Source organism: Nannobrachium achirus (assembly GCF_963921795.1).
Source record: "Nannobrachium achirus genome assembly, chromosome: 12".
NCBI classification, from domain to species: domain Eukaryota; kingdom Metazoa; phylum Chordata; class Actinopteri; order Myctophiformes; family Myctophidae; genus Nannobrachium; species Nannobrachium achirus.
Window position 1 is genome coordinate 16,900,619 of NC_137832.1, and position 21,563 is coordinate 16,922,181.

General features: G+C 41.8%; 1 protein-coding gene across 1 annotated transcript; it reads left to right on the forward strand.

Moving 5' to 3' along the window:
- Positions 1 to 833: 833 nt before the first annotated feature.
- Positions 834 to 20,695, forward strand: LOC308295429 (ectonucleoside triphosphate diphosphohydrolase 2-like; the record flags this gene model as incomplete). The annotated part of the gene is made up of 9 exons (XM_080738483.1): positions 834 to 956; positions 6,801 to 6,918; positions 8,001 to 8,151; positions 10,300 to 10,459; positions 11,231 to 11,458; positions 14,733 to 15,005; positions 16,114 to 16,233; positions 18,437 to 18,571; positions 20,483 to 20,695. The coding sequence occupies exons 1-9, from the start codon at positions 840 to 842 to the stop codon at positions 20,693 to 20,695; spliced, it is 1,515 nt and encodes a 504-aa protein (XP_080594609.1). The 5' UTR covers positions 834 to 839.
- Positions 20,696 to 21,563: the final 868 nt, after the last annotated feature.

Consider the following 21,563-nt stretch of genomic DNA (forward strand, 5'->3'; position numbering starts at 1 on the left):
GCTTATGGCTAGGTTAGAAATTAAAAGAACGAAAGTGAATGATAATTGTGCTGCCTTCTTGACAGCTTTAATGGAGGTGCCCTGAGCAAGTCATGACTGGGCATGGCTCCAATGTAAATGTGGTGTATTACTGGTTCGAAACATGCTCAGTCTGACAAAACAACCAGTGGATTTTCAACTTAACCACTGCAACCCCAGCATCCTTATTGTGGGGGAAGCTTTTGCAGAAAATAACAGATTGACAAGTTGACAACGTGTCTCGTTGCAAGCTTGTAGATCTGCTATTTTCAAAGAAAGTTTTCACCACAATTTAATAGAAAACAGAAAATTCACTGGTATAGACTAGCCCTGAGGGACGAAGCTTGATTTATGCTTTGTCTACAAAGTGTTAGGAGAAAATAGCTGATCTAAGCTCACGAGCTTGATTTATTATATTTTCTGGTTGACTCTTCAGCATAACTTGGGCAGAACACTTGGATTTCCAATGATGCATTATGTAAGATAAGAAATGAGAACCTATGGTATCATTTTTCATCACCTAAAAAGCATTCACATTCACATTCACATTATCACATTATTGTTCATGGAGAAAAGGACATAGGAGGAGTAGGCTATAATAGCCTATACACTTGGGTCCCCCTTAGCCCTAGGGGCAAAAAAGAAGCCTATTAAATCGTGTGACATAGGACAAAAGCTATGACCAAACCCACATCTGCGCACACCCACACACACGCGCGCCTTTGATACATGTGCACGCTTTTATGCTTGCTGGCACTAGAGACGCGACAGCTCTTTGAGTCTGTGGTGCACAGACCGTGCACAGTTCACAGATCAGCAACATGACCATCCAGTACTGCCAGGTAGTGCCTCCTGCCGTGCTGCTGCTACTGGGAATAGTCGGCATACTGTTGATCGTTCTCTCGACTGAAGAAATAAAGGAGCCTCCTGAAAACATGGTAAATTAACTATTAAATCCTTACCTGCTATTTTTGAAACAGCCATCGTTGTATGTATGCGATGCTGCAGCCTTGCATGATGATGAGATTGTTGGGGGCATGTTGTCGTGCGTTAATTAACAAGAGTCGTTTTGGTGGCGATCTGCAACAAATAATAATATGCCAGCTCCGTCCGCAGGTGCTGCTGGCCAGGGAGCGCTGAGCGCACCTGCTGCTGCTTCACTAACCTTTGCCCGGTGATCAAATAACGTTTAACACCGGAAATAAGAAACCAAAACAACGAGAATATAATCTGAGGCTGAGTTGAGTTAGAGTTTTTAATGCGCGCTGCTGCTTAACAGGTGGACGTGGTCATTAGACACACAGTCACGTCAGTAGAGTTGACCACTTGACTCACTCTACACAACACACCACATAGGCTATCAATCAAATCAAATTAGCCTATATATATATATATATATATATATATATATATATAATATATATATATATATATATAGTGGTGATGATTTATTATGCAAATGCTTATTCTCGCACTTTGAGATTAACATAAATGTAAAGTGCATTATAAATATACTCCTATTATTATTATTAATAATTATTATTATTGGGTCTATCTGGATATTTAGGCCTATTTATATTCCCATTCCCATAGTTGTTATGGGAAATGTGCCATTTAGGATTTGGAGGCAGGCTACATTGATAATAGGCTTCATTGCTTTATCTCAGATCATAAAGAGGACAATTAATGTTCCGAGAACTTACTTTTAAAGTGGACTTGTTGTGGGCTGCTACTTACTTTGTTGTTTGCACTGAAACTGGAGAAGAGATCTAGCAAACTGTTTTGTTTAGTATAGGGCTAGTACCAGTAAGGCTCCCTAATCGGGAGATAAGCGACCGTAGGTCACTTATCTCCACAAATAGGGCAAAAATGTGTTTTGACAAAATCTTCCTGATCCATGTTGATGACATGAGTGTAGACATACTGTGTAGTGATTTTCGTGATTTTAGGGCAAAATCTGTAGGAGCAGTGTCCAAAAATGTGTTTTTAAAAATCGGCCTGGAGGTGGCGCTATATGGGACAGATTCATGTTGATGGGATGAGTGTAGACATACTGTGTACCGATTTGCGTGATTTTAGGGCGAAAATTGTAGGAGCAGTGTCCAAAAATGTGTTTTGCAAGAATCGGCCTCATGGTGGCGCTAGAAGAGGGCCATGTGAGAAATGAGGGGTGGGGTCTCCGCGCCGGCAAGGCGGACGAATAGGTACCGGCCCCGGCTGTCCCGGTCGCTCCTAGCCGGAGTTACGGCATTTTATGTGAGCTGCAGTGTAGGGGGTCCTCCACTGGGGGCGCCACCACTTTTGCATCCGTTCTGGAGCACCAGGAGTCGGTTTAGTTTTAGTCCCCCCCAGGGACCTGGGGGTCCCTGGAGCTCCGGGGGTCCTTGGAGGTTGTAGTTTGGCAGCCAAGGAACGTGTGTGCAAAATTTGGCATGGATGGGGGCAACGGTTGCGGAGATATAAGCAGGGAAAAAGTGTGACGTGTGAGGTGTGACAGACAGACTGACGGACGGACTGACGGACTCACTCACACTTTGTGCAGGTTTTGATAGTAAATGCGACCTACGGTCGCAATCAGCATTTTGCATCCTTTTGAAGTGTGCCCAATCAGTCATTGTCAACCAATTAGCCAAAATTGCACACACACACACACACACACACACACACACACACACACACACACACACACACACACACACACACAGCATGTGCTGTGGGCTCAGTCCCTATACTGTAGTCATCATTTCTTTGAGAAACAAAGGGTATTCTCTGGGGGTATTATTTAAAACCCTTGCATCCCTCACCCCACCCTCCTCTGGCAGTTCTGTGCTTGGTGTGCTTTGCACTTTGCATTGATTTTGCATTCATTTCAATTCAAACAAACTACATACGCCAAAGGAAGTTCAGCACAGAAGATGTAGACAGAAGAACAGAGAAAGACAGAAAGAAAATAAGGTGCAAACAATAAGACATAATGTGCATAATTCAGTAGTAGTGTTGTGTGTTAACTTCAATCTTTTGTGAACCTCAAATGCACTTTGAAATCATTTTGAATGGACATATGAATAGAGGTTAATCCACAATGGACCATATGTTTTCCATATTGGGCCATCACCGAAATTGTCATTGTCAAGCTATTATTCAAACTATATACTTCAAAAGAGGAAGAAGAAGAAGAAGAAGAAGAAAAAAAAGGCATGAATAGTTCAATAACAGCAAAGAAAGCAATGAATTGACTCATGTTTTGACATCATTCAATTCATTGCTTTCATTTATCCTTTGTCTGACTGCCCTTTTTTTGTTTGTAGCAAATATCAAACGATAGTTTTTAATAAATAAACAAAAGCATTCCCTCCACAACAAATGTATGCCCAGATTGCCCACAAGGATTGGAGCATTTGATGTGGTTAGGAGTGAGTTTCACAGGGAGGGGCTGGAAAGGCTAAAGAAATGTTTTACATATCAACGTAAAAAAAAATCATGTAATGGATCAAAAATAAACAACTAAATCAATTCTTCTGATTAACCACTCAAGTCAAGATCTATTTGATACTTTTCCGTACAACTGTAGGCCTATCACACGAAAATAGCAGATCTACAAGCTCACAACATGTAGCTTGTAAATCGTAGATCGGTTTGTCCTGAGCTTGTAGACCTGCTATTTTGTCCCTAGTCAAAAAATAATTTAAGAAGAAAACAAAAATGTATTTATTCACCCAAAATTGTTTTCAGCGTCACATCATCAAATTGTCAATATGAAAATATTTAAGGCAGTTAAAAGCCAGAGGAATACATTTGTTTGTGGATCCCTTTGAAACAATCTAAACTCTCTGAGAATCCTCATTCTTATTCTATCTCATGATGCACCTAACATCAGCTCCCTAACATCAGCCTTAGACAGAATGCAGTATGTGCAGAACTCAGCTGCCAGGGTACCAAGCCTTGGCAGCTCTCTTGAACACCTGCCCTGCCTTCGGTTAAGTTCCACATCACCTACAAAGCTCTCCGTGCCCTCCCAGAGGGGTATTCAACTAGATTAGGCAGGGGGCCCACAACTGTAAAATGACTTGGAAGTCAGGGGCCAGAAGACTGTGACAACAAAAATGAAAACAATTTTCATGGTTGACCGTTAAGCGTTTACCTTCTAGCTTACATTACATTTCCAAGTAGCTTGTGGCTAAATTCACTACTTTCAGAATGACATATTTCAGCTATTTTTCTTCTCACCATGTATCTGGGTAGCTTGAAAAAAAAAGCTTCATTGCTACATTTTCAGTAGCCTCGCGTATGGCTTTACTCATCTGCGAAGAGAAACGCCTGGTGACAATATAAGGCAGAAAGCGTTCAACTTCCGCCATGTGAGCTTCCCCGGTTTTCCCCTAGCGTAACTTCCGTTAAACGCAGCACTTCCGCTAGAAATCTTGGAACCAACCGGAAGGCATATTGTCTACAGGGTGCATTTTCAGTGGCACAATCAAATGCCTGAAGAAGGTCTATTGAGTGAAACGTTGCCAAAATAAAGTTGGCCCTATTCTGAAAGTGTAGACAGTGTGCAGGTCATTTTATTGTGTTCTATACGTCTGATCCCTGCCTACGCACCCGTCTCTCAGCTGATCGGGTGTGCATGAGACTTTTTTGTTTCCAGTGCCATTGATTGATTGATTGAAGAGTTTATTAGAAATTTGCATAGAAAAAGGTACAGTTTCATGACGGTACAGTTCACTGGTACAAGGTCAACTGTGTCAACAGTGTCAACATAAAAGAGCACAACAGATTTGCAGTTTGTCCATCTCATGCCATCCGGTCGTAGCTATTTCTGAGTTTTGAGAGGATTTTGTCCATCACATCAAAGAAATAATTCTCCTTCTGAATCCATGTATTTGTCCTACACACCAGAGAGAAAGAAATCTCATTCTTCATCTACTCTAACTCTACTAATGGTAATGAAACTCCTCCTAAAAGCGTGTGCCCTGGCCCCTTATCAGCCAATTTGAAAACGGAAACACTTTCACAGTGTCAGCCCGTCTCTTCTTACAAAGACGCTTCGTTGCCTGGGGTCCATACACAGAACACACCCTGGAATACCCACTTCCTGTTTTCTCAAATTGAAAATCGAAGCATGTGCACTATAAGGGCCTGCACATAGATAATTATCCTATCTAACATCACAATGCATAGTATGAAGCAGGCACAGTAATAATTCACCATAATGGACATACTGTAAATCAATTGTTGTGTCCTATAGCACACAATAATGGCAAGTTGTCTTGATGATAGTGCCAATTGTGAACAGTCTGGATAAGTCAATATGGAGATGAGCCTTGCTATTATATTCAGATTTTACGCGAGTAACAAGCTGTCCATTTTCGTTTTTCTTCTTTTTGCATATCAACGTAAATATGGAAATACATTGGTAATAAAGTCAGGAGTGAGGAGTGGCCATGGGATTTTCATTTAAAAACACAGTCGCTTCGCAAGATGATACCATGTTTTGCAATAAAATTATGATTTGAATCAGTATTTCTAGATTTACATCGAATAGAAATCAAGAATAACAGACAATGAATGTACTACTACTGTATGTGCATATAGCATTTTCCCTACCGGGCCGGTGGATCGTGTCCATAATTTACTCACCAAAGATTACATTTGCACACATTTGGGTTCTTGGTGTCTTGACTGCTGATGGACTCACTGCTGGTGGGTGTTAATTTAGGACGATGACTGAGTCACAGACATTGCTCCATTCTAAATAGTCTACATTTTATTTGTATCAGTGAAATGATTAATTAGCCGTTTTTCATAACCATCGGTTATGAAAAACTTTCAAAATAGTCTTCCTGTACAACCAACCATCCAATAATAAATCTTTACATTTATTTTTATGTTGGAATATGGAAAGTGTTCCAGGGGCCACAACAAAGCTCCCCTGGGGACAGATTTGGCCCGCAGGCTGCCAGTCAAATAACACTAACCCCATGGTAGGCCTACCTATCGGACAGTGCTTCAGTGGTTCTCAACCTGTGCGTCGGTCCCCACATGATTTTTCTTTTGGGCTAAAATAAATATGTTCATCTAGGTCCTAGATGAACATACCCCATTGCGGAACCTGCAGTCTTCTGACTTGGGTCTCGTCTCAGTCCCTCGTACCAGTACAGGATATAGAGCAAGGGTCTTCAACAGAGGGGCCGGGACTCCTAGGGGGTCCTCAGAGTTACTATAGGGGGTCCTCCAAATCTTTGAGTAATATATTTTTTTCCTTCTTTTTTATATTAACCACTTGGACCCTAGTGTCCTTATTCGGAGAACTAATAGGACACTAGGGTCCTAAAATAGCAGATCTACAGGCGTTGTGAGCTTGTAGATCGTCTGTTTTTGGTAAAGAGGGTTTGGTGTAGAGGGAAAAAAGAGCAGACTAAGTACAGAATGAGGTCAAGTTTATTAAGTATTGACAGTTCAAGTGGAATACAAAAAAGTCATGAATCCAAAATACACTGTTGTTTGCTGTCAAACAATATGGACTGAATCTATGAAAAGGTTGTGGGGGTCCCAGCTTCATCTCTTTCTCAACTAAGGGGTCCTTGGCCTGAAAACGTTGAAGACCCCTGATATATAGAGCCTTCAGTGTGGCTGGCAGCCCCTACCCTCTGGAACTCTCTCCCCATGGAGATTGGCCAGGTGCCAACACTGGACCCTTTTAAGTCTGCACTGAAGAGACATTTTGTTCACACAGGCTTTTTGGCAGCTAGTTTAGATATTTAAATTAACTCTCCCTGTTTCAGTATGGAGTCGTCTTGGATGCGGGCTCATCGCACACAGCAATGTATGTCTATAAATGGCCGGCGGACAAGCAGAATGGCACTGGCATTGTCACCGAGCACAGCGAGTGCCACGTTAAAGGTGAGTAGAACGTGATGTACTGTATAAAACGTACAGATCCATAGAACACAGAATATGAAATGGAGTAGGGGTGGGACAATACAATGTCTCCACAATATGTCTTTTCAGCGATATCGTATTGTGATACAATGAGGGAGCCTTATGAAGAATCCTGTTGAATTGTTAATACAGAGATTAATTGCAGAATTGGATGGATGGAGTGGAGTGAAATGGAGTTCTCAAACTTTAAAATGTCAAGGTCTCCCCTTAACTCTGACAGTATACAAATGAAACCAAAGGGTCCATTTGGTTTCATTTGCATACTGCCAGAGTTACATACTTGTAAGGGTCAATTTAGACGTTCCAAAAGGAACCCAGAGAGTCCCTGGACCCCACTTTGAGGACCACTGGTCTAAATGGTCTGTTACTTCTTTTTCTTTTAGTTTTTGTTACCTTGTACTGTACTGTAGGTGGTTGTACTGTTAAGTTATTTGAAAAAGAACCATAAAAACCATCATGAAAAAGAATCGTGATAAGATTGCGTATCGTGATACTGCTTAGAAAAATATTGTGATATTGTATTTTATTTTTCCATATTGCCCACCCCTAAAATGGAGTATGATAGAAACAGTATGGATTGGGAAACATGGGGAGTCACGTTCCTCCCTCGTCCGATAGCATTGTCATTTGCTCATTTCCTAGTCTAGTCATTGGTTCCTGTATAATGATTAAGTTAAGACTATTTCAGGAACATGCCAGCATTCTGCCTTGTGCAATGCTCTGTTCCAGGGCATATGGTCCATTCATTTCCTCACCATATGGAGCCTAACCTTTGAGTGCCCACTCAACGGTTCCTCTTATTACTTACGTTAGCTTTAGTTTGACTCGGTTTCCACAGCAACACATAACAGTTGACATGCACTCATCACATTAGAAAAGGAAGTGTTTTTTTGGCCAGGTCAGTTCAAGGGCTTAAGCAGAACTTCTTTCTCTCTCTCTCTCTCTCTCTCTCTCTCTCTCTCTCTCTCTCTCTCTCTCTCTCTCTCCCTCTCTCTCTTTTTCTCTCTCTCACACACTCTCTCTCTCTCTCTCTCTCCTTCCAGGTGGAGGGATATCAAGCTATGCAGGCAACCGTGGGGGCGCAGCCCGCAGTCTTGAGCTCTGTCTTGAGCAAGCAAAGAAGGATATCCCACAATCTAGACACCACTTAACCCCTGTCTACCTGGGAGCCACTGCTGGCATGAGACTGTTGAAGTGAGCGGAAAAGGTCCTATGTTAATGTATAAAACATGGAAATTAAGTTATCCAGGGACTGTATTACTTCAGTTATACCGTACATTTTTGATAATAATTTGCTTAAAGGGACATTCCTTTTGGGAGCATCCCGGACAGTTTTTAAGTTACTTGATTCAGTATTTAGATATTTGATATTCATTTTATCAGACACAGCCCTTTATACAAATCCATTGTAAATTCAAACTCCATTTTATTCTAGTGTCCTTGCTTGGTTCTGGTGACTCATACTGCTCTCCTAATACGTGAGGGAGCCAAAAAAATACCCTTTTCATACATTTTATTTAAAAAATGTATTGTATTTTATTTAAGTAATTGAAAAAACACAGCCCCTCACGTATTAGGAGGGCACTATGAGTCACCAGAAACCAAGGACGGGTGTTTTCCATGAATCTATCATAGTTAAAATGGAGTTTGAAGTTACAATGGGTTTGTATAGTCTGATAAAATGAATATCAAATATCTAAATACTGAACCAACAGCCTGAGTAGACGATAAAATGACCAAATTCTTTTGGGTAATCTATCTATAAATGCGAGAAGTCTCTGCGTGTGTGTCTGTCTGTCTGTCTGTAATCCGCGTATCTCGAGAACCGTTCGTCCCACCGGCTTCAGATTCGGCACGCGCGTTCCCCGCCGCGGCACGGAGTGCAGTGCCGGGTCTCGACCCGACCCGACGCGCGGTTTTCCCGAACCGGCGAGAAACGTTCGGAATCTCCTTATGCGGGGTTGATTGTTGACATCAGGCTGTTCCGGAGGAAAGCGGCGAAAGCTCTGACTCATTGTGACATCACTTCATAAAAGGCTCTGACATCACGTACGGCACATGAGTCAACAAAAAATCTCTGTGAGTGTGTATGTATGTATGTAATCCGCGTATCTCGAGAACCGTTCGTCCCACGGGCACGCGCGTTCTCCATATATGGGCATAAAATGAATGCCCCCATATATGGGCATAAAATGGATTGCAGACAGACAGATACAGATATCTCCATATATGGACATAAATGGACAGAGGCAAACAGATGGTCAAAGATCTCCATATATGGGCATAAAATGGACGCAGACAGACAGATACAGATATCTCCATATATGGGCATAAATGGACACAGGCAAACAGATGTTCAAAACGGGTCCTATGACAACAGGTATAATGAGGTTTGCATTAAAGGGGGAACCGGCACTGTGTCTGCAACACAGTTGGAGGCACAGACAGATACTCCATATATGGGCATAACATGGACGCAGATAGACAGATATGTCCATATCTGGGCATAAAATGGACCCAGAACTATAACTGCAGTGATCTCCATATATGGACATAAAATGGGCGCCGACAGACAGACAGACAGATACAGATATCTCCATATATGGGCATAAATGGACACAGGCAGACAGATGGTCAAAACGGGTCCTAAAGGGCGGGGCATTCATTCCCTATTTACATTGTTCCGAGTTGGCCAGGTCGCCGACTAGACGGCTTCTAGCATCCCTTTAATGATACATGTGTAATGTAGTTATAACTAAAGTTTTCAAATAATTGTAGTTGAGTAAAATGTAAAAGTACATTGAAATTGTAGCCACATATTAGGACTGAAGAACTGCAGTAGTCTTGAGTAAATGTACTTAGTTACTTTACACCAGTGGTTCTCAACCTTTTCTGGCCGTAACCCCCAAAATAATCATATTTTAACTGGGGAACCCCCACCCTGACAGGCACTATAGAGTTTAGGCATTACTTTTTGTACAACACAGTTGTATTGTGAAAATAGTAGATCTACATGCTCTTGTAGATTGGCTATTTTCACAATTTCTGCCTCTAATACTTTCCATTTGGCCAATGTTTAATTTGTCATTTTAGAGGTCTTAAAAAGTCCTTAAATTGTAACTTTAGAAATGTGCAGATACTGTCTATACACTTAACCTTTATGTTGGTTTGTTTACTGTTGAGTGAGAAAACAATGTTGCACATTAAGTTAATCTTCTGTGGACCCCCTCAAATAATTTGGGGACCCCCCGACCCACAGGCTGAGAACCACTGCTTGAGATTGGTGCTGTTGTTGGTGGCTTAACTGGTCTTTGGCCTACTGCCACTCCCATCTCGTTACAGCATAACCAATCCCACAGAATCACAGAAGATCCTAGAGGAAGTGAGCGGCAAACTGCACTCTTATCCTTTCAAATTCCGAGGGGCAACCATCCTGAGTGGTCAAGAGGAGGGGGCTTATGGCTGGGTCACAGTCAACTACCTACTGGAAAACTTTATCAAGGTGGGATTTTACCTTTGAAGGAATTAAATCACTGCAAAAACATAATTCAAATCCCCAAATATACAGCAGTTTCAGCTATATACTGTTCTGCAAGTTCACAATTTGTCGCAATGCAACGCATTGTGAGCTTGTAGATCTGCTATTTTCAAATGATTTTTATACATTTGAGATATTAGCATCATTTTGAAATCAGACTTAAGGGTGCACACACACCAAAGTACATATGAGAGTGGATTCCCCATTCCGCAAATGCATTTCAATGAGAATGGAGCGCCTTTTGCAGAAATCCTCTACTGGCATGAAACTTGCTTCATTCTCGCTTGGCTTGGCTTCATTCTCATTGAAATGCATTGGCGGAACGAGGATTCCACTCTCATAGGTATTTTGGTGTGTGTGCACCCTAACTGCATAATGAGTACTTTTTTTAGTACATTTTGATACCAATATTTTTGTATTTTTACTCAATTGAGTACATTGTACATCAAGTACATTTTTAACTCCAGACGTTCTCTTGTAAGGCTGAAGCCACACCAAAGTACCTATCAGGGTGGATTCCACATTCCGCCAATGTATTTCAATGGGAATAGAGCGGTTTCATGCCAGTAGAGGATTTCTGCAAAAAACACTCCATTCTCATTGAAAAGCATTGGCAGAATGGGGAATCCACTCTCATAGGTAATTCAGTGTGGGTGCAGCCTAACAGAGCATTTCTACATTGCTACTTTTACTCAAGTAAAAAATGTGGGTTATTTTTCCCTCTGCACTATACAGTATGGCTTCGTTGGCCGCTGGCTGAGCCCTGGCAGAGAGACAGTTGGAGCTCTAGATTTCGGCGGCGCCTCCACTCAGATCACCTTCGAGACCTCGGAAGAAGTGGAAGACCAGAGCAACGCGATGGAGCTGAGGCTTTACGGACGGAGCCACCGCCTGTACACACACAGTTTCCTGTGCTACGGCCGAGACCAAGTCCTCCGGAGACTGACGGCTCACTTAATCAAGGTACAGGCACTGGTCGAGGTTCATTGCCACTGCTGGCTTGTGGTGGACATTTTTGCCAAAATTCTATTTTTGCCATAGACTTACAAATATGACCAGAAACAGAGATAGCCTTATTTTTATTGTCTTTACCATTACAGGTATGTAACTCTGAGACACACAGGAGTTATGGGGGCCCTTGAAAATAAAAGGTTTGAGAACCACTGACTGTACTGGTGGACTCCTAATGTGTGGCCAAAGTGACCATAGTGTCATACAGTACCGTACATATTCTGAATACAATCTGGAGACTGACATTCAGTAAGTGGGTCTTATGATCAAAATAAGATCAAAAATAACATTGTAATGTAAAAAAACTAAAGTCTGTGTACAGACATATTGAGGACCCCAGCCACTGGTTATAGTGCGGTGGCTTAGTGAAAGGATTGTTCAATTGCGGATAAAAGCGCACTTTTTTGCATGATGGTTCCTTAGGGTCAGTTATTGAATTTTAGCCTAGGAGCCCTTGTCAAATATCTATTTTAAATATCAAATTGCAAGACTATCAATATCAATGAAATTTGTGAAAATCCACCTAGTATTTTTCAGACTATATACATCATAAAATGACCAGATTACTTCCAAATGTGATAAAGTTGACTTACCGTATTTTGACATTATTAAAGTCACAGAACATGAAGTATCATCAATAACACCGTTATTGTCTTTATTATCATCAATAACACCTTTATTGCAACGAAGAATACAAATGAATATGCATCATTTGAAACATGTTATAGAGCTGTGCATTCTGTTTAGCTGTCACAATTGCATTTGCAAAGTGGGGAACAGTCTAAATTTGCATTGCTGCATTTGCAGGTACTACAGTCACCTTTATAGGCACATCTGATCAGCTCTCTGCAAGCTCTGGAAACCTCGGGAATGGTCAGCCAAACTGGCACCCACGACCCTTCTTCCTTGGTCCATCCATAGTTCTTTGGAGAAGGAATCACTTGGTGGCTTTGTGTGCTGGTGGCCCAGATGCCCGCTTGGTAGAGCCGTTTCACGTGGTGGAGGAGTGCATCCTGGGTGGGAGGTAGTTTCTCCATCATTCGATTTTCTTCACAGAAGAGTTATTTTCTTTTTTTGTGATGGAGTTAAAGGACTGGATTTGTCGTACAGGATGACTGTCAGTCTTTCAAGCTCCCAGAAGTGCTGGCAGTCAACATCTAGTTGCTGGAAGGGATGCTTTGCCAGATGGACAAATATTGCTGTCGCAGCATCATAGGCTTGCCAGGACTGTCAAGCTGACTTCTTACTCTTTCCATTAAAAGCAGATGTTGTGTCACAACCAGAATATGCATGAAACATAGGCAGGGCTCGAGATTTGGGTTCCCCCAGGCTTTCGCACATACTGTTGATGTGATAATATCTGTATGTTCTGCCAATTCCGAAACCCACACAAAGGTTCAAAGGTTGAAGTACCACTAAATCATGGAACAAGAAAATGATGCACTCCTCCACCACGTGAAACGGCTCTACCAAGCGGGCATCTGGGCCACCAGCACACAAAGCCACCAAGTGATTCCTTCTCCAAAGAACTACAGTATGGATGGGCCAAGGAAGAACGGTCGTGGGTGCCAGTTTGGCTGACCATTCCCGAGGTTTCCAGAGCTTGTAGAGAGCTGATCAGATGTGCCTATAAAGGTGACTGTAGTACCTGCAAATGCAGCAATGCAAATTTAGACTGTTCCCCACTTTGCAAATGCAATTGTGACAGCTAAACAGAATGCACAGCTCTATAACATGTTTCAAACTATGATGCATATTCATTTGTATTCTTCGTTGCAATAAAGGTGTTATTGATGATAATAAAGACAATAAAGGTGTTATTGATGATACTTCATGTTCTGTGACTAATAATGTCAAAATAAGTCAACTTTGTCACATTTGGAAGTAATCTGATCATTTTATGATGTATATAGTCTGAAAAATACTAGGTGGATTTTCACATATTTCATTGATATTGATAGTCTTGCAATTTGATATTTAAAATCGATATTTGACAAGGGCTCCTTGGCTAGAATCCTTTTGTATGTGCTAAGGAAGCCTCATACAAAACTTGGCGCTTTTATCCGCAACTGAACGATTCGCCTAAAAACGTGCACTAAGCGTCTGCACCATTCATTTCCCTGAACCTGCTGAACCCGTGGCAGGAAGTGACGCGCTGTGAGCTTGTATATCTGCTATTTTTGAGAATCACTCTTCTAAATGCTACGAGATTCCTGAAAAACGTGTTGCTACTACATACAGTACAAATATCTTGAACGTGAGGAAATAGCCAGCGCACGTCCTTTTGTCCTTTATTTACCTCTCACGGACAGAAACAACGGCCGTGTTTCAACCAAAACAGGTCTTCCTCAGCGTTGTCAACACATTCATTGTGTGCTGGCTCTTTCCTCACTTTCATGACAGTAGTGAGCCATGCACCTTAGGACTTCTCATTTAATCTGGAGTGCTGCAAGCTTTCTGCTTTGCAGTAATTTCTCTCAGCTAAAATCTAAAATAACACGGATGCTTTCCCGGTTTTAATGGGTAAAGCGGGAACATTTGCCAAAAATAGCAGATATACAAGCTCGCTGTGAGCATCTTTATTGAGAACCAATAACCTTCACATTTGGCCTCCAGATGGGGCATTCTGTTCTCCAGAACTGGGGTGCACCACGTTCACAAATATCACATGCAAAGTCAAGGCAAATACACACCAATGATGGGCGTTGCCTGCGAATGACATTCACGTGCAGGGTATAAAGTCATGTTACTATGACTATGTCATTGTACATACAGTAGCTCCTGCTGACAATGAGTACTGCACTGGTTCAGTTGGATTAAAGCATATGTTGAAGCACAATGTTCATTAACTGGATGATTTTATGAACATTACAGTTTACAGTTTAGGCATTTAGCAGGCACTCTTGATCCAGAGCGACTTACAATAAGCAAGGTAATAGATCAATACAATAGCAATACATCAATACATCAACATTAGTACATCAAATGCATAGAAATAGGCTTATCAATATAGACAACAAATAACGTTGGTAGACTGAGCAACTAGTCAGTAAAAAAGGGTTTATATATTAAAAAACAAAACAAAAAAAACATTGGTGTGACATGAAACTTTTTCGAGAACGATTAAAGTAAAACTTGTATTGCACTCACCAAGTGTATTGCAAACATGCTTCATATAAGGCTCCTCCTCATCACAATCATCATTGTCTTGTCATTTTGTCCTCAGACTCAAGGGCCAGGCCCCACGCTGTCCAACCCCTGCTATCCAGCTAATTTCAACGTCTCCGTCAATTTTGGGAAAGAGGTGTTCGACTCGCCGTGTACTGCAAAGTACAGGCCCACGCCCTTTGACCCGCAGGTGACAACGACCGTGCAGGGCACTGGACACTATGAGCACTGCCTGGGCAACATGTCTCAGATCTTCACCTTCGACGGCTGCTCTTACTCCAAGTGTTCCTTCGACGGAGTCTCCCAACCCAACGTGACAGGAAGCTTCATAGTGAGCACTTTGACTTATGTTGTGTGCAGTTTGATTCACCAAAGTTCATTTTACCTCATTCATTTAGCTTGGTTTTTGATTAATTAAAAGGGAATTCATGCACTCTGCTCCCTCTACGTTGAATGCCCTGTAATAAAGTTAAAATTTGATCGCTTTTACATTTTTAAATGTTTGATGAAGAATTTAGAGGTACATTATTTTTCTCTCTATTGACCTATTTTATTAGTCTTTGCTTGTCTTTCAGAAATTATATGTATTGACTTGCACTATGCCGCTATTTTACCTATAGTATATAATAATAATCTTTTTTATATAATTATATCATTATATAAATAATACATTTTAAGATTTATTTTGGGTCTTTTTATGCCTTTATTGATAGGACAGTAGGCTGACAGGAACACGCTGTCAGGATACATTGTAGCCCAAGTGCCGGCCCAATAATAATATTGTTATTAATGATAATAACAACAACAACAACACGTTTTCACTATATAGTGTTGTTCACTTGTCATTTGTGATCTTTATTTCTCAGGAATAATAATTGAGATGATTGAGAAAATGCATAATTGTGGAGATCTCATCTTGAATTTAGCCTTGCTATGGGTTATTATAAGCTGTTTGAATTGCTCTCTTGTTGCGACCGTCAGGTCGCAGTTACTTTGAAAAGCTCAGTCAGTCACGTCACGCCACCGTTAGCCCTATCAATGCCAAACCTTGCACACACACTCCTTGGATGGCAAATCACAACCTCCACATTTCTCACATGGCCCTCTTCTAGCGCCACCATCAGGCTGATATTTGCAAAACACATTTTTGGACACTGCTCCTACAGATTTTGGCCTAAAATCACACAAAGCGGTACACAGTACAGTATCTCTAGAGTCATGTCATCAACATGGATCTGTCCCATTTCCCATAATCCCTCCTGATTGGCTACGATTGACTTCTAAAGTTTGTGTATGCGACCTGCCTGTCGCTTATCTCCTGATTTAGGGAGTCTTAGTGGTTCTCTAGGGTTGATGATGACTATCTAATCCTCATGGTTACTGAACCCAAGACATGGGTTTGGCTGATCACTAACTATATGTCTGTTTACTGTCCACAGGCATTCTCTGCCTTCTTCTACGCACACTCCTTTCTTCAGCGGACAACAGGCATCACTGTGACATCCCCCTCGCTTCTGGAGCAAGCAACACGTTCAGTCTGCACCATGAGTTTCTCTGAGGTATAGGGCTGTCACAATTATTACATAATCGTCCAATCGTGATTTTTTGACATAATCGTGATTATTTTTTCATAATCGTCATAATCGTTTCCATGTTGAAAGATGTTCATCTGTCTAAAAGAAAGTCAAAAATAGTGGAAATAGCAGATCTACAAGCTCACAACGCGTCGCATCGCGACGCGTTGTGAGCTTGTAGATCGTCTATTTCCACTATCAATGTTCTTTTTAAGGCATAAGTTGTCAAATATGTCAGTAATTTCTTTGTATATTTAGGTTATGTGTCATATCTACCATGTGCAACTTCAAAGCCTACAAGCCAAACCGAAATGTAATTGTCAACGACAAAAACACAATTAAATCGTTAATCGCAATTATGTGAGTGACAATTAATTGTCATGTAAAATGTCATAATCGTGACAGCCCTACTCTGAAGTACCCTATATGACCTATGGCAGAGGTTCAAAACCTTTTTCATTTCAAGAATGCCAAGTTTGATTATTTATTAGTTCACACACACACCACCATTTGATATGATATTGATCTCTGGAATCCCAATCTACACTAACCATCATTTAGCTGGGGACCTCCTGGAATGCCCTCAAGGACCCCCGGCAAGGACCCCGGGCCTGGGGGGTCCCCAGAGCCCAGGTTGAGAACCAGTGCCCTGGCCTATATCAAAAAGAAAATTAACACCAAAGGTTGCTTTTAATTATCATCATCAACAACAATGCCATGCAAATGTACCCCCCTTCAACATCTGGCTTTGTCCGGTCAAAAACCGATGGGACAAACGTGTAAAAAAGAATTGAAACTGAAGCGTGAGCTACATCTGGCCTTGATATGGCCCACATCTTGGCAGACACGGCTCAAAGTTTGTTGCACGCCCAGGGTCCCATTAGTCAAGCTTTGCAGGACGCGCTGTGATTGCCTAGCGGGATGCTTGATTAAATTAAATTGTTAATAGCACCGCTCACTTCACACTAGGTGTGATTTCTAGACCACGAAAAGTCTTATTGATTGATTTATCTATCGGTTAATTTATGTATTTTTATTTTATTATTAACCATTTTTTTGTGGTTGATGAATTGGAGCAGAATGTTGGGTCAGAAATACGAATGTGTATGATTTCCACTGGAAATTTGATTGAATGTTTTCTCATGCACATATCATGTGGTAATTAATGCACACTGGCCATAAAAGTGAATTACCGGTAGTTAAAGAGTCATCTGTACTCTAATTCACACAGAAACGGGCGTAACTCGGATGGCGAGCGTCTCATTTGAGCCCACGGTGTGCAGTGAGGACAGTGAGTACAGTAACGGCAGGGGAAGTAGCTAAGAACGTCGGCAAAGATCTGAGCTATCCGTGTGCGAAAGTTGGAGTCTGTAGAACCAACCATGTGCTGTGAGACCCTGTCCATGCGACTCGGGGCCTCGCCTTCAATTAGTAGTTGGGAGTTTCTTGCTAAAACCAGACTAAACAGGAGGGGGAAACAAAATGACCTATTCTCTATTCGGCAAGATTGATATACTTGGGAGAAATCATTTAGCTATTAAAAGGGCACTTTCTCATATGAAAGCAATTGGGCAGGTGCCTGGGCAGGTGGAACCAGAACTTTCAGGAACCTGAACCTATTTGTTTGGTTCTGGTTTTGTTTTCATTGTGTACGGCCCGGTTCCAGACAAGGTTCCTGGAACCTTTTTTAGGTCCTGCTCCTGAGGTAGAACTAAACTTTAGTTCTGGGAACCTATGGGCAGGGCCAGCAGTACTTCTGGTCCTTTTTTGGGACCTTCCCGGTTCCATCCATCCATCCATCTTTAACCGCTTATCCGGAATCGGGTCGCGGGGGTAACAGTTCCAACTGAGACTTCTAGATTTCCTTATCCCGAGCAACTTCCTCCACTCCCTCAGGGAGTATACCGAGGCGTACCCAAGCCAGTTTGGAGATATAATCCCCCCATCTGGTCTTTGGTCTGCCACGGGGTCTCCTCCCAGTGGGACGTGCATCCGAGGACCTTCCTAGGAAGGTGCTCGGGGGGCATTGATCCCCAAATTGCTCCCGATGAGCAGGTTGGTGGTGCCTTGCATGGTTTCCTCCGCCGTTGGTGTGTGAATGGGTGAATGTAATGCACAATCATTGTAAACCGCCTTGGATAAAACGTACCATTTTATGTTAAATCTTAAATCTTGTCTATTCACACAGATGCTCGCAAAAGCGCCGGAGCAAGAAAATCGCTTGAAGGACTACTGTGCTACCTCAGTCTTCATGCAGGTCCTCATGGTGCGTGGATACGGCTTTGATGAGCTGTCCTTCAGTCAGGTCTCTTTTCAGAAAAAGGTGAGCGCTCATGTGTTTTTATTGTGTAAAATCCGGTCCGGGACCCCTAGGGGGTCCTCAAAGTTACTACAAGGGGTCCACCAAATCTTTGTGTGATGGGGAACATTAGCCGAAAGTAGCAAATCTACACGTTTTTTCTTTTGAAATAATTTGTATTTTTTGTAAAAATGGCAATTACAAAAAAGAGGATATCTACTTGGTCCGCGACCCAAACATGGGTCCCGACCCACTGTTTGGGAACCACCCACTAAGCAATTTGGGGGTTAAAACACGTTCAAATGACGTCTTCGCCGTAACCGGACATCTAGCTAGATCCGGTCTGTGACGAGTTTAAATTTTAACGTTTTTTCAACGGCTATACATCACCGTCATTTAAACGCCTTTAGCGGCCCCTAGCGGCCGCCGAAAGTAGTGAAAATGTAGTGAAAATGATGGCAGCCAGCAGGGTTTAAAATCACTATTCCTTGGTTCTGAGAGCCGTATGCTACCTGAACCATCGCAGCTGATTGTATTTGTAATGGATTCTTGCACTGTTATTATTTGACACAGGGAGTCGACGGGGTTCGAACTCGGGACCTTCTGACAATGAGACCTGCGCGCTACCGCTAGACCACGGCAATACGTCCAGCAGCTATTAGTAGTTGACATATCGCCTCCCGCTGTTCGTTTTACGTCGGTGCATTTTGTTTGACAACACAAACTAACTTTATATTGATGGATAGCTATAAAACGATTTTATTTAATCATTATCGTATGCTGGGAGTGGGGATGTGGCTGCAGTCTTTTGTGTTTGTCTGTTGGTGTCAGAATTAATTATGTAACTCAGAGAAGTAATAGTATGCTGTCATGAGCAGTACCACGGCATTATGCCATTATTTATTACACTTTTAGAATTTTTCAAAGGTATTGCCCAGCACACGTCTTTTAGACGCCTAAAAGATGTGCAATGCTCAGTGGATGCAATTAAACTACAACTATTAAGGTAGAACCGGGATGAGATACTGTTAGCATCTGATAATGAACAACTTGATAAAAATGTATTTAAAAAAAAAGATGGTCTAACACACGTTTGTCCTAAACGGTGATCTATCGTTAAATGGAAGCGTTCAGATGACGGCTACAACTCAACTAGACTATATAGTGAAATTGGCTCTTAAAATTACTTTAGTCCAATATTTGAAAACCAGGTGTGAATATTAAAGCTGTTTTTTTAATCAACAAGTATGGAATAATGGATTAAATGTAATCAGCTACAATCGGTCTATAGACAGACTGACGATAGACGGTTCAAATGAGGGCTAAACATAACCATTGGGCTAAATGACGGCTAGTGTTTACTGGGCAGTGTTTTAATTTAGACAACAGAACAGTGATGCAAATGAAGCTTAGCGTTAGTTTATGCAGGACACGCCCAGCTGTAATCAGCTGTCAGTCAGTTCCTTTCCTATTCCTCATTCACAGATCTGCTGGTCATTAAATCACACTGTCATAATCCAATCAGAGCTCACGCCCAGGAAGGGAGGCTCCTTTAAATACGGCTTGCATTCACTATGTCTCTGCTTGTTTTCGGTACTGAAGCCTCAGTTCCACTGCTGCTTAGCTACCTCCTCCACTCCAGCCTCCACATTTTGATGAGTCTGGCATAGGCTCAAATAATTGTGAAATTGTGTCTGCTAATTTAAGTTAAGTTGTCGATGTATTGCTATTGTACTACTATTGTATCCCTGTCGGGGTTTTGCCTAAAGTTCCCTGATTTTGCAAAGCAGGCTTGCAATTTACAAAATTCAGGGAACATCCGATCTCGGAACACAGTGCCAAGTCTAACTGTATTCCATTTGTTGCAATAAATGTTTAAATCTACTTTGACGTGAGTGTTCCTGACCAAAATGACTGAGATCCTGTTGTGTGCAGGCTGGAGACACCTCTATCGGCTGGGCGCTGGGATACATGCTCACTCTGAGCAGCCTGCTGCCAGGGGAGAGCATTGGACTGATGAAGGCTCTGCCTCCCGGACCCTGGGCCAGCGTCATCTTCATCTTCACCCTCCTCCTCCTCGCAGTCCTGTGTTACCTCCTAATGATGATGACCTGTCAGAAGAAAAAGGGCGACGGAGGCATTATCTAAGTCAGTGGTTCTCAACCTGTGGGTCGGGACCCCCAAAATAATCGTATTTGAACTGGGGACCCCCACCCTGCACAAGCACTTGGAATTGTTGGAGTTGGCATTACAATTAGTTTGACTCTATCTATTCCATTGTGAAAATAGCAGATCTACATGCTCACAACGCCTTGCAACGGGAGGCTGCTATTTTCACAATTTCTGCCTCTAATATTTGACAATTTGACCAATGTTTGACCAGAGGTACTAAAAGGTCTTTAAAGTCCTTAAATTGTCACTTTGAAAATGTGCAGATACCCTGTATACACTTATACTGTATGTTGGTCTGTTTACTGTTGAGTGAGAAAACAATGTTAACATTTAGCTAAACATCTGGGGACCCCCCAAAATAATTTGGGGACCCCTCTGGGGGTCCCGACCCTCAGGTTGAGAACCACTGATCTAAGTCAATTTGGCAATTTTTTCCACATGTTACTTTTTGATAATTATTGCACTATTCAGTCATTCCTTCAATTCAAAAAACAAACTAACAACAAAATGTCCTGCTGTTTTGGTTTGTGTAGCCTACATGCATCTGCTTTTGTCAGAATCAGAATTAGCTTTATTGTCACATGATCACAGGTTTACAGAAGAAAAGAAATATGTTTTTTTTGTGCAAGTTTTTGTGTGAGTTTACTTGAGCTATGTTAGCTTAGCTAACAACATGCATGCATGTCTTACTTAGATATATGTTTACAACACTGCTCACTTGCTATGTGGAGAGGGCCGTATCTGTGATTACTTCTGGATCACCATATTATTGATGCATCGACCCACAATTTCTGTTGCAATGACCGATGACGACCCAAAGTCTGTCTGTCAAACAATACCATGG